A 13,307-nucleotide genomic window follows, 5' to 3' on the forward strand; every position below is an offset into this window, starting at 1 on the left:
GAACCGACACACGACAACATTATCGACCTTGTTCACCATCCCATGTGATAAGAGTCACGCTGTCACGTGTACATTTTATTTACTCCTATTCTTTCGTCGCTCCGATTCGCCGAAACAAACATCCGATCCCGAGAAAGAGAGGATTCCGTGACGAAAACTCGGAACGCTCCCGAAAACCGAGAATCAGATCTCTGCGAACCGTGCTATCGATCAGCTGCAAATACAAGTAAACATATGTTCATTGCTGTAATCACTTTCCTCTCGGAGCGAGCCTTCACGAGGCTGTACAAGCCACCAGTCGATCAACAATAATTTGAATTAGAGCGACGCCGTCGCGCCTACTGATATCGACAACATTTTTTGGTCCTTCGAGCCGGATCGCTAACGAGAGAAGACGACAAGTCGTGAAGTACATCATCCAATTACATTTTGGCTGACTTTGATCACGACCTACGTTGTTTAACGCAGCAGCCGCCATTCCAATAATGGCTACCACCGCAAAGCTTTTGAAGCAACAGCTCGACCTTGTTAGATCGGTTGCAAATGCCGTATCTAATTTCAAAAAACTCGGCCACGCCAAGATGACGTCCACCGTGGCTGCAAACCGGATGGAACGCGTCAAGGAACAGTTCCGGGAGATTCGCGTCAACAACGCCAAGCTGTTAGTCCTCGCCGAGGCCGCTACGAAGACCACGCATCGATACTTCACCGAGGAGCTGTATCAACAAGCCGAGGTCCAGATGGATGCTGCCCTTGACTACCTGGCCGAATTTGCCATACCTCCCATTGCCGCCCCGCACATCAACATCATGGACGCTTCGAACGCAAGTACCGATTATCATCATGGTCCGCGCCCGGTCTCGCGTTTACCGCGAATCGAATTACCGAAATTTGACGGCTCTTTCGAGCGATGGGAAACGTTCCGCGATAGATTTAAAGCAATGGTAATTGACGATCCGATTTTAACAAATGTAGAACGCCTGCATTACTTATGTTCAATCGTTACCGGAACGGCCAGCACTTCGCTGAGTCACTTAGCAGTCACCGATGCGAATTTCGAAGTCGCGTGGCAAATCTTATCATCGCGCTTTGAAAATCAACGTCGAATCGTCAACTCCCATCTTCAAATTTTATTCTTGTTACCGTCGGCAACGCATGAAACCGCGAAAGAGTTGCAGACTCTGCGTGACACCACCAATACCACCGTACAAGCGCTGAAAAATCTAAAACGTCCCGTCGATACGTGGGACGATGTTCTCGTGTTCCTCGTTTCGCAAAAACTCGACAAAGCTTCGAGAAAAGCGTGGGAATTAAAAATGAGCAAATCGCAAAATTTACCGTCCTATTCTCAACTCGACAAATTTTTAGAGTCTCGCATTCGCGCGTTCGAAGTTATCGCCCCGACGAAAAACATCGAGTCAGCCGAGACTACCTCGTCAAAAATTAAATCGGCCAAATCCGTAGCATCACATACAACGGCCGTGAAGTTCGAATGCCCGGTCTGTAAGGGCCATCATCGTTTATTTCAATGTACACAATTTGCCGCTTATACGCCGGAGCGCCGTTTCGAATTTATTAAATCGAACCGCCGTTGTTATAATTGTTTCGCGGCAAACCATGCGTTAAAGGATTGCACCAACAAGCATCGTTGTCGAGAATGTAAGCAAAAGCATCACACTCTCCTTCACCTTGGAAACCACGCAAAGTTACCGTATGCTGAATCGTCACATTCAAAAGAAGAGACGAAAAAAGACCAAGACAAAAACGTTGTCGCTCTTACCCTAACACGTTCAATGCCAGCTGTTCGCGCCGTTCTGCTCGCTACAGCGCGCGTCCGCGTACATTCCGCGCACGGTCGCTTCATTCCCGCTCGCGCGCTTATCGATCCAGGATCGGCTGTGACACTCATTACGGAGAATCTTGCGCAATTACTCCGTCTTCCTCGAGTAAAGCAAGATTTAAGCGTTACTGGCGTTGGTCAAACAAAAACTTCCGCACGCTACGCAGCAAATATCAAAATTAGTCCCGTAAAAAGTAACAATCCCGCGTATTCGACGACGGCTTTAATATTGTGTTCGCTCGCGGAATACGTGCCACCTCCCGTTGCGTCTTACACTAAGTGGACGCACCTCGACGCCCTCGAATTAGCCGATCCTGATTTCCTGAGTCCTACGCCAATCGATATAATAATTGGAGCCGATATGTATGGAAATATTCATCGCGACGGTTCACACAAGGGAACACCACACAAACCGTTCGCGCAGAATACCGCGTTCGGCTGGATTCTCTCGGGTCCTACCGTCGAAACCTGCCCCCGCAATTCCGTACCCGCATATCATACTAACATTTCACCTAATCTTGAGCATACCTTAAAACAGTTCTGGGAACTCGAAGATATCCCAGCCCGCGTTCATCCGAGTCCGGAAGACACCCAATGTGAGGAGCATTTTGTGACGACTCACTACCGCACCATGGAAGGACGCTACGTCGTGCGTCTTCCCTTTAGAAATGGCCCGCCTCGCGACCTTGGAGACTCTCGATTCGCCGCGTTGAAGAGTCTCGAACGGCTCGAACGTCGTTTTCGAACCGACCCATCGTTAGCAACGGAATACACCGCATTCCTTACCGAGTACGCAAACCTAGGTCATATGACTAAGATAAATCCTACCGAATTTCCCGCCCAAGCTCCCGCGTACTACATTCCACACCGTGCCGTGATCCGTGAACATAGCAATACAACCCGACTTCGTGTTGTGTTTAGCGCGTCGTGCAATACCGCCACCGGCAAATCATTAAATAGCGCTCTTCATGTAGGAGCAAAATTGCAAACCGATCTAGTAGCGGTCGTCCTCCAATGGCGACAACCTCGATTTGCACTATCAGCGGACATCGCCAAAATGTATAGGCAGATTTTAGTACACCCTCTCGATACGAAGTATCAATGCCTCTTATGGCGATCGTCTCCGACGGCTCAGGTCGACGAATACCGACTTCTTACCGTCACTTACGGCACCGCCGCTGCCCTATTCTTGGCCTTGCGAGTCTTACGGCAATTAGCCGAGGACGAAGGCTCACAGTTTCCGCTCGCGGTACCGGTTCTATTACAGCAAACGTACGTCGACGACTGTACTTTCGGCGCCGACGACCTTGAAACTACCAAACAAACACGAGATCAGTTAATTTCGTTGCTATCTCAAGGCTGTTTTGTTTGCGTAAGTGGGCGAGCAATTGCCCTACGCTCCTTGAAGATCTCGATCCTTCCGACCATGGACTCGCAACCAACAAAGATTTGCACGATCACGATTCCATTAAAATTCTCGGAGTTACCTGGAAACCGGAACACGATATCTTCACCTTTCAAGCTTCGAATTTAATAACAGTCGCGAAAACTAAGTGCGGAATATTATCAGTCATCGCGCAACTCTTCGACCCACTCGGGTGGGTAGCTCCCGTTATAGTAACCTGCGAAAATTTTCCTGCAGCATCTCTGGTTGACGAAGTCTGATTGGGATGACGAGCTTCCCGCCGAGATGTTGCGCGAATGGGAAACATTTCAATTGACGTTGCTTCTCCTTGAGCAGTTAACTATTCCGCGCTGGACGCAGTATCATCCGAACAACAGAATTGAATTACACGGATTCGCAGACGCCTCCACGCGAGCGTATGCGGCAGCGCTTTACCTCCGTGTCATTTCGGGCGACGGTTGCATTACCAATACTCTGATCCTCGCTAAGTCTAAAGTCGCGCCGCTCAAAACCATTAGCGTCCTGCGTTTGGAGCTTTGCGCTGCGCTCCTACTAGCACAATTCATAGATTTCGCTCGTTCTGCTCTTCACCTTCCCGATATCGATTATTGGTGTTGGAGCGATTCCATGGTCGTCCTCGCTTGGATACGTCAAAGTCCCTCGCAGTGGAAGACGTTTGTCGCAAATAGAGTCTCAAAAATGCAACAGCTTCTTCCCAATGGAAAATGGAATCACGTGCCCACGCACGACAACCCCGCAGATTGCGCATCTCGCGGTACCGACCCTGCCTCTCTTATTAATCACCAACTTTGGTGGCACGGCCCACCATGGTTATCACATTCGTCCGATTAATGGCCAGTCATATCCGACATCCCGGCAACGCATAGTGAATTACGCGATTCAAAAGCTTGCGCGACATGCTCGGTAAACTATTGGGAGCTTGAATCCCGATTTTCCTCGTGGCCGAAATTACTGCGCGTCACCGCGTATATCCTTCGTTTCGTTCGCAACGCTCGTACCCAGACGAAAACACAATGCGATGCCTCTCACACGCACCCGCATGCTCTCCGGTCCGATGAGCTGGTCGCCGCTCATAATTTTTGGATTCGACGGATTCAACTCAATCTATTTGCTGACGACATAGCTCGCCTAAAACAACTACGTTGCGTCTCAAAAACTAGTCCATTAGCTTCGCTTTCTCCTTACATAGACAGAGACAGCTTGTTACGCGTTCGAGGCCGATTAAAGCACGCAAGCCTGTCAGATGACGCTAAACATCCGCTAATTTTAATTGGGAGCTTGAATCCCGATTTTTCTCGTGGCCGAAATTACTGCGCGTCACCGCGTATATCCTTTGTTTCGTTCGCAACGCTCGTACCCAGACGAAAACACAATGCGATGCCTCTCACTCGCACCCGCATGCTCTCCGGTCCGATGAGCTGGTCGCCGCTCATAATTTTTGGATTCGACGGATTCAACTCAATCTATCCGCACGTCGTGGCATTCCGCATGCAATGTACTCCGATCACGGTACCACGTTTCAAGGTGCCGATCAAGAGCTTACGGCCTCTTTCCATGCAGCCACGCGTGATCCAGCATTTCAAAATTACATAACTCAAGAAAATACTGCATGGCATTTCATACCTCCCGCTGCGCCGCATTTTGGAGGCCTATGGGAGGCTGCCGTACGCTCTGTGAAACATCACATTAAACGCGCTATTGGAACGCACACCTTAACGTTCGAAGAGATAACCACATTACTATGCCGTATCGAACTTTTCTTAAATTCTCGTCCCATCGCTTCCGTGTCCGACGCTTTAGACGATTATACCGCTCTGACTCCGGGTCATTTTTTGATCGGCGCATCCTTAAGCTCGATCCCGGAGCCGAGCTTACTCGAACTCGCCGAAAATAGTTTATCTCGCTGGCAACTAGTGCAGCAATTAAGCGAACGCGTCTGGAAGGCATGGAAAGATACGTATTTGAATACCTTACAACAACGCCCTAAATGGCGTTCTGTACAAACTCTAGCCACACCCGGTAGATTAGTCTTACTTCGCGATTCACTTGCCCCTCCAAGTCGATGGAAGCTTGGGCGTATAGTTAAATGCCATCCAGGCAGCGATCGGCTCGTTCGAGTCGTTACTGTTAAAACGGCTGAATCCGAGTTCAAGCGCCCCATTACAAAACTTTGTTTTCTTCCGGTTGACATCAACAATGATAGCGAACATCATTCCGCCATGGCGGGCGGCATTGGATTGTAACTGTCCGATTGAATATTGTAAATTTACGTTAAATTTCATTGACCGCAAATATTGTATTCATATAGAATGTCAATCACATTCGAGGCGGACGGTATGTTGACGCATATCATAAATTTGTATAATCAATAGACTCTTATATTAATCGCTCGTATATCAACGGAAAGGTTCGATCGTTCGAACCGACACACGACAACATTATCGACCTTGTTCACCATCCCATGTGATAAGAGTCACGCTGTCACGTGTACATTTTATTTACTCCTATTCCTTCGTCGCTCCGATTCGCCGAAACAAACATCCGATCCCGAGAAAGAGGGGATTCCGTGACGAAAACTCGGAACGCTCCCGAAAACCGAGAATCAGATCTCTGCGAACCGTGCTATCGATCAGCTGCAAATACAAGTAAACATATGTTCGTTGCTGTAATCACTTTCCTCTCGGAGCGAGCCTTCACGAGGCTGTACAAGCCACCAGTCGATCAACAATAATTTGAATTAGAGCGACGCCGTCGCGCCTACTGATATCGACAACAGAAACTATAGATAATTACCAGTTCATATCTACAAAATATCTACGATTTTAACCGAATTGAATAAGAAATATAAAAATATTTGATTAAAATACAGTAATTAATTATGAATGTAATAAGTTCATACTTCCACAAAATATTGGCAAATCTTCAGCCAAACTGGAATTTGCAAATACTCTTGCATCGTGCACTGAACCAGGATAGCCAATTAATACATCTAAAAACTTTTTCTGTTCATTAACGGTCCCTTGCATGTGTACAGAAAAATAATGCTTTCTATTGATATAAGCCACTCAAAAAATGTGCACAACGGATAGCGGGAAAGGACGGTCGGAAGCGAGACGATAGATAGGCACTACACTCGACACACGCGTATCGTTAACAAAAAATATATTTCAACTATTAACAAAATTTACAATTGTTTTACCGCACAGAAATTACCAAAAGATAGCCGAGTCGAATGTATAAGAAATGAATGCAATAAACGAGAGAAAAGCCGGGTCGAAAATAAATTACTGACTGTTCCGCAAGCAACGGTAATTAGACGAGAAAACCGAAAAAGACAAGCGATCTTTTTCGGAAAGTAGAAGCACACTCTATTCGCGACGAGCAATCGGAAAGAGCGCCGCGGTCACGAGAGAGGAGGTTTATATAGGCCCGGATTTCGAGAACCTTCGCGAACATTTTCCCTTGTTCGATCGAGATGTTAAGGGCGAAAGTACGTTTACGATAATTATTTACCTTTTAGCAAGTCATATTTTGTTGTTATTGGCACTTGATTTTCTCTCCTCTCGCGCGACCGCGGTGTTTACGATTAAAGTGAAAGTTAACGCAAGCGCTTCTTTTTTCGCAGGCGCGAGGTATATGTATACTTGTGCGGCCGAGCGCGATTTAAATAATATTAAAGTCTGTCGGTTACAATTTAAGGTTTTATATACGTAATGTGCATGCTGCATGCTTATATTGCATGAATTTGATTGTAATACATTAATGCCCTTCCTTTCAGCTTTCTTTATCCGTTCGATTTCGAACATTCCGCCCGCCTTGCAGTACACCTGCAATATAAGAACCGTAGCGCGAAAGTAAGGGCGCGCGCCTATTCACGCGCTAGCGAGTGACTGGCACGTGGAGCGCACGTGCTCTGACGGAATTTGTCAATAGAATGCTGAGCCGATCAGCTGTTTGTGTCGGGCGTCAGTATAGACGCGTGTCGGTTAAGCGTCGCGGAAATTCGGAACAATCTTTAGTGTTCTACCTGTAACAAAGTATGGTGATAACATGAGTGCAACGATATGACGGTGATGTGCAAATGAATGTGAATATCTAATAGCGAAAAGTGTGAAGTTTTTTTTTTTTTAATTAGGTTAATCGCTTACGACGTGTGATTTTGATTCGAGTGAAACTTCGGCGCCGTCGGTCAAAAATACTAACTTGCTTACGGGTCGCGTCAAATTGGTATTAGCGGTACGTAGTTCGACCACGCGCACGTGGCCGTCGGATCCCGGGTGCAAGCGCGTGACGCGCGCGAGCGGCCACCTCGTTGGTGGAGTATGCTCGCTTCGAATCAAACACAGCCGACCGATGCAAGCCTCCTGGTTGACTCGGGACCATTTTGGCCGATGGGCCAGCGTATGTAAGTACTCGCTGGACCACCGGGACCAAAAATGGTCCCTCATCTGTTGCAGGAGCTGCCAGCGCGATAATCGGGCCGAATTCTCTCTCGAGCGACGGTTCCGGTACGGCGGAGAGAGCGGAACCGATTAGGAAGTGTCCCGGGGTGAGAGCCGCTGCGTCCTCAGGATCATCGGACAGGGGCTGCAACGGTCGAGAATTGAGGCAAGCCTCAATCTGTGAGAGCAGCGTCGCCATCTCCTCATAGGTGAGCCGGGCATCACCTATTACTCGTCGCAGATGGTGTTTCATGGACTTCACAGCGGCTTCCCACAAACCGCCGAAGTTAGGTGCCGCCGGTGGATTAAAATGCCACCGGATTTTCTCCTGTGCGGCGAAGGCGGCGATGCGGCGTCCGTCGGCACTGGCAGCAGAGAAGAGAGCGCCTAGCTGCCTGTCAGCACCCACGAAATTGGTTCCGCAGTCGCTGTACAACGAGATGCAGATCCCACGCCTGGAGATCAGCCGGCGCAAGGCAGCGATGAAGGCGTCGGCGGAGTAATCCGAGGCTACGTCGAGGTGAACGGCTCTAGAGGCTAAACAGATAAAAACGACAATAAAACCTTTCGATGCCTTGTGTCCGCGACCCTTAGAGGTTCTCATCCAAACCGGTCCGGCGTAGTCGATGCCGGCGTGGAGGAACGGCCTGCTTGGTTTGACCCTTGGCTCCGGGAGGTCGCCCATGAGAGGCTGTGGGATGGCGGCTCGCCATCTTATGCACCTGACGCATCGGCTGATGCGTCTCTTCACCAGCGAGCAACCTCGAGGAACCCAATATTCCTGGCGTAAAGAGCATAAAGTCAGCTGCGTCCCGCCGTGTAGAGTCCGCTGGTGGTGGTCATCGATGACGAGGTTAGTGAAGGTAGACTCGCTGGGCAGTATTAGCGGATGAGTGGCATCATACGGCAGGTCAGCGTTGCTGAGGCGCCCGCCGACGCGTAGGAGTCCCTCGCTGTCCAGAAATGGATTTAGTTTCAGCAGGGCGCTTCGCGACGGCAGCGGCGTTCCATGTCGCAACCGTCTAATCTCTTCTTTTAACTTTCCAGCCTGGATCAATCTAACCCAGGAGAGGCGGGCTTCCGTCAGGTCGTCGGCGCTGATTTCGTTCGACTGGCTTTGAGGGTGACGAAGCTGGCGGTGGATCAGCCACCAGCGACGGCACCATGCAGTGATCCGCAGCAGTCTGGTCAGAGAAGAATAGCGCAGCAGCAATTCTGACTCGGGTTCCAGCTCGGCAACGGCGGCGGCGTGGGCCCGGACTCGTCTCTCTGGGAGGTCCTCCGTTGGAATCTCCTCTCCACTGTTTATCCACGGGCTGCTCTCCGTTGCTAACCATTCCGGACCTTGCCACCAGAGCGGGTGGTCAACCAGCTCACCAGGATATAGTCCCCGAGAAGCGCAGTCCGCTGGATTTTCTCGTCCTGGTACGTGATGCCAGTGGGCATCAGGAATCAGCGTTTGTATCTCGCTGACCCTGTTGGCCACATAGGTGGCCCACGTCGATGGATGTCCTCGGATCCAGCCGAGCGTGACTGTGGAATCTGACCACATGTGAAGAGGTGCTCTTTCAGCTCCGATGATCGGCAAGGTGTGGGCGACGAGACGGGCCAGAAGAGTCGCTGCAGATAGCTCCAGTCGAGGTAATGATACCTGCTTCAATGGCGCGACCTTGGTTTTGGCAGCTAAGAGAGTCACCTTAGTAATGCCCTTTGTTTTGCTCTTCAGGTAGATCACTGCGGAGTAGGCACGCTCGGAGGCATCGGCGAATCCGTGGATTTCCAACATTGATTCAGTCACACCTCCCAGCCATCGAGGTACGATTACTTTTTCCAGAGCCGGCAGTTCGCTCTGGAATCGTAACCATCTTCTCGCTTCGTCGCAAGGTAGCGGAGCGTCCCAATCCAGACCTAGCAACCAGGTAGACTGGATGAAGATTTTTGCCAATATCGTTGTTGGTGCCAGCCAGCCAAGAGGGTCGAACATCTTCGCTGTCAACGAAAGTACCGACTGTTTGCTGAAGGTCGACAGTGTGATCGCTTTGGTAGCGAATGCGAAGAGATCGTCACGAGGTTGCCATCTTAGACCGAGCGTAGAGTGACTCTCGCCGGGCAGCCACCATCTAGACTCTTGTCGAAGCCGGTCGTCGGGCTCCACTTGGTTCAGTAACAGCGAATGGTTTGCCGACCATTTCTTAAGCAAGAAGCCGCCCGCCCTGCAGATCTCCTTCAGCTGTTGGATCATGACCTCGGCTTCTTCCATGGTCTCCGCGCCTGCCAGGATGTCGTCCATGTAAACGTCGCTCAGCAGGATGAGAGCTCCCTTCGGGTAGCGATGTCCCTCATCCTCGGCAAGTTGGCGCAAAGTACGGATCGCCAGATAAGGAGCACAGGAAAGCCCGTAAGTAACGGTACTTAGCCAGTACTCCTTTACTTCGTCGTTGCTGCTCTCTCTCCATAATATCCTTTGCAGACATTGGTCGTCGGGGTGCACAAGGATCTGTCTGTACATCTTCTCGATGTCAGTCGCGAAGACGTAGCGATGGCGTCGCCAACTCAGTAGGATGTCGGCCAGAGAAAGTAGTAGATCGCTCTCTCGATCAAATTTCTTCTCTGTATGTTGCAGAGCCCGGCGGGCGGCGCGGATTGTTCCAGAGAGATCCGGTAGAGATTCCGTCGTGGGCAGGCGCACGACGTACCGGCCATCGGCGTTGCATGTGTGGTACTGACGATAGTGCTCCTCGCACTCCCGCTCGACCTTGGTGAAGAGCTGAGACGGCTGTCGAACCTCTTCCTGCTCCCAAAAGCGACGTACCAAACAGGTGAGGTCTTCCTCCACTTGGCAATGGTGGAAGGACATACGTTGGCAGCGTGTATTATCGTTGATGGCTCCTGAGAGTATCCAGCCTAGCGAAGTTTGCTGTGCCACCGGTTCCTGAGGACCTCCCTTTTTCAGACCCTGGCGGATGATTAATCCGTAGACGTCGGCGCCCAGCAGAAGGTCTACTGGATCAGCGGAATGGAATTCTGGATCGGCTAGCTCCAGGTCCCTGAGATGTGTCCAGGATTGCAGGCTTCGGCGGCATCTTCCGGAGAATAGAGTCAGCTTCGGCAAAATCAAGGCGGAGACGGAGTTGGACGTCTCACCGTTGAGCGCTCGAAAGGTGAGCTTGACCTTGCCCTTGGCGATTCCCGTCCTTTGCTCGCCGAGTCCATAGACGCTGACGGCGGCAGACGTGCGAGGCAGTCGCAGTCGTTGAACCAACCGCTCCGAAACTATGGTCGTCTCTGAGCCCTGGTCGATCAGAGCTCGGGCGGGATGCCATGATCCGTGACGATCGAGGACGCGGACTCGAGCAGTGGCGAGCAGCACAGTGACAGAGGCGAAGGGCTGTCCTTGAGCCACGTGTGATGTCGTAGCGGTCTCGGCGTCGCGGAAGGCGTCGTGCAGAGAAGAGTGGTGCCGACTGCCGCACGTCATACAGGTCTTTTTTGACGCGCACTCAGTCAGCTGGTGGCGCCCCAGGCAGTTAGAACAGAGGTTCTGTTCGCGTACAAACTGCATGCGCGCTGTAGCCGTCTTCTCCTTATAGCTGCTGCAAAACATTATGAAGTGGTCCCCCTGACAACCGGCGCACCGACTTCTGGACCTGTCTTTCGGCTCAGTTTTCTTTACGTGATGGCTTCGAGTTGCTTTGGTGTCGCTGCTGCTGCGGCTGTCGTTCTTCACAGGAAACAGAGCCTCTAAGGTATGCAGCCGTCGCTCTATGAATCCTTCCAATTCGGCGTAGGTAGGCGGGTTGGTGGTGTGGCTGATGACGCTCTCCCATTCGCGACGCGAACGATTATCGAGCAGCTCAACTACAAGGTGAACAAAGAGGTCCTCCGTGCGGTCGATGGGACGATCGATGCTCTTCAGCGAACTTACGGTTGTTTTTACGCCGTGGAAGAGTCGCCCTAGCTCAGCTGCGGATTCGCTCTTCATTTTAGTAAGAGCCAGAAAGTTGTTGAGGTAGTTACGAGTTAACAACCTCTTGTTCTCGTAGAAATTGCTTAACGTCTTCCAGGCGATCTCGTAATTTTCATCCGTCGTACTCAAATTGCGTATTAGCAGTTCCGCATCACCCTTTACACAGAGCTTGAGGTAATGCAGTTTTTCAACAGGTCTGGCTGCCTGGTTCCTGCCGATGATGGATTGAAAGAGGTCTCGGAAGGACGGCCAGTCTTCGTACTTCCCGGCGAAGGTCGGTGGCTGGATTTTTGGCAGCGCTGTCCGAGGAGCGGAGGTCGTTGGCGCGGCCGAGGTAGAGCTGGCTGCCTGCAGCCGCCGCTGGAGAGCGCTCTTTAGGTCGAGCATGAGGCCCTTATTCTGCAGGTAAGCTTCCTCACCTAATGACGGGATGTCTTGCTTGGCGTAGGCATCATGTTTTATCTCTTCCACACGATCGGCTAGCGTATCGTTAATTGCGTCGAACTTTTCCCACAGCTTCTCGAGGTTTTGAAGCCGGGCCTCTACTGCGCCGAGGGTGATGTTGGCCTCGCCGAGCTTCCGCAAGTTGTCGTACGCGCGCGAGATCTTGCCGTATAGTACCGTGGCGGTGGCAATGATCGCCTTTGTTTCTGCCATCTCTCACACTGTCTCTCTTTTCCAGGGGCACTGGTCACCGATACTTAATCACGATCGCTTCCGTGGCACCGGATTAACAGGAGGTTCCGGATAAGTATCCGGCTCGAAGGACCAAAAAATGTGCACAACGGATAGCGGGAAAAGACGGTCGGAAGCGAGACGATAGATAGGCACTACACTCGACACACGCGTATCGTTAACAAAAAATATATTTCAACTATTAACAAAATTTACAATTGTTTTACCGCACAGAAATTACCAAAAGATAGCAGAGTCGAAGGTATAAGAAATGAATGCAATAAACGAGAGAAAAGCCGGGTCGAAAATAAATACTGACTGTTCCGCAAGCAACGGTAATTAGACGAGAAAACCGAAAAAGACAAGCGATCTTTTTCGGAAAGTAGAAGCACACTCTATTCGCGACGAGCAATCGGAAAGAGCGCCGCGGTCACGAGAGGGGAGGTTTATATAGGCCCGGATTTCGAGAACCTTCGCGAACATTTTCCCTTGTTCGATCGAGATGTGAAGGGCGAAAGTACGTTTACGATAATTATTTATCTTTTAGCAAGTCATATTTTGTTGTTATTGGCACTTGATTTTCTCTCCTCTCGCGCGACCGCGGTGTTTACGATTAAAGTGAAAGTTAACGCAAGCGCTTCTTTTTTCGCAGGCGCGAGGTATATGTATACTTGTGCGGCCGAGCGCGATTTAAATAATATTAAAGTCTGTCGGTTACAATTTAAGGTTTTATATACGTAAGGTGCATGCTGCATGCTTATATTGCATGAATTTGATTGTAATACATTAATGCCCTTCCTTTCAGCTTTCTTTATCCGTTCGATTTCGAACTGGGTCTTCAGAAGGTTTGTCAATACGGATATGTGAGCCGTCAATACATCCTATAACAGAAAAGAAATACATTAAATGAATTAATATAATTAGATTACACATACTGAATTACAAAACTGTGATAAA

The 13,307-nt window shown here is 50.1% G+C and overlaps 4 protein-coding genes across 4 annotated transcripts; 2 read left to right on the forward strand and 2 right to left on the reverse strand.

Annotated features, from left to right (window-relative positions):
• Nucleotides 1-485: 485 nt before the first annotated feature.
• On the forward strand, nt 486-4,097 carry LOC146722813 (uncharacterized). Its single transcript, XM_085483767.1, has 2 exons — nt 486-3,212; nt 3,483-4,097. The coding sequence occupies exons 1-2, from the start codon at nt 486-488 to the stop codon at nt 4,095-4,097; spliced, it is 3,342 nt and encodes a 1,113-aa protein (XP_085339893.1).
• Nucleotides 4,098-4,759: 662 nt separating this feature from the next.
• Nucleotides 4,760-5,509, forward strand: LOC146722814 (uncharacterized). The gene has a single exon (XM_085483768.1). The coding sequence runs from the start codon at nt 4,760-4,762 to the stop codon at nt 5,507-5,509; it is 750 nt and encodes a 249-aa protein (XP_085339894.1).
• A 1,987-nt stretch (nt 5,510-7,496) lies between these two features.
• Nucleotides 7,497-10,217, reverse strand: LOC146722815 (uncharacterized). Its single transcript, XM_085483769.1, has one exon. The coding sequence runs from the start codon at nt 10,215-10,217 to the stop codon at nt 7,497-7,499; it is 2,721 nt and encodes a 906-aa protein (XP_085339895.1).
• A 524-nt stretch (nt 10,218-10,741) lies between these two features.
• On the reverse strand, nt 10,742-12,332 carry LOC146722816 (uncharacterized). Its single transcript, XM_085483770.1, has 2 exons — nt 10,853-12,332; nt 10,742-10,791 (listed from the first exon to the last, which is right to left on the reverse strand). Exons 1-2 carry the CDS (start codon nt 12,330-12,332, stop codon nt 10,742-10,744), a joined length of 1,530 nt encoding a protein of 509 aa, XP_085339896.1.
• Between the last annotated feature and the right edge of the window lie 975 nt (nt 12,333-13,307).

The sequence above is a fragment of the Nylanderia fulva genome, unplaced genomic scaffold (genome assembly GCF_048542155.1).
Source record: "Nylanderia fulva isolate GAGA-0341 unplaced genomic scaffold, ASM4854215v1 Scaffold269, whole genome shotgun sequence".
NCBI lineage: Eukaryota > Metazoa > Arthropoda > Insecta > Hymenoptera > Formicidae > Nylanderia > Nylanderia fulva.

Excerpts from the sequence above, each read along its gene's own strand:
- LOC146722813 (XM_085483767.1), top strand. The coding sequence starts at position 486 with ATGGCTACCACCGCAAAGCTTTTGAAGCAACAGCTCGACCTTGTTAGA. Across the intron at positions 3,213-3,482 it reads CTCAAGGCTGTTTTGTTTGC|CATCTCTGGTTGACGAAGTC; the intron begins GTAAGTGGGCGA and ends ATTTTCCTGCAG.
- LOC146722814 (XM_085483768.1), top strand. The coding sequence starts at position 4,760 with ATGTACTCCGATCACGGTACCACGTTTCAAGGTGCCGATCAAGAGCTT.
- LOC146722815 (XM_085483769.1), bottom strand. The coding sequence starts at position 10,217 with ATGTACAGACAGATCCTTGTGCACCCCGACGACCAATGTCTGCAAAGG.
- LOC146722816 (XM_085483770.1), bottom strand. The coding sequence starts at position 12,332 with ATGGCAGAAACAAAGGCGATCATTGCCACCGCCACGGTACTATACGGC. Across the intron at positions 10,792-10,852 it reads CACCTTTCGAGCGCTCAACG|ATGCCGCCGAAGCCTGCAAT; the intron begins GTGAGACGTCCA and ends ATTCTCCGGAAG.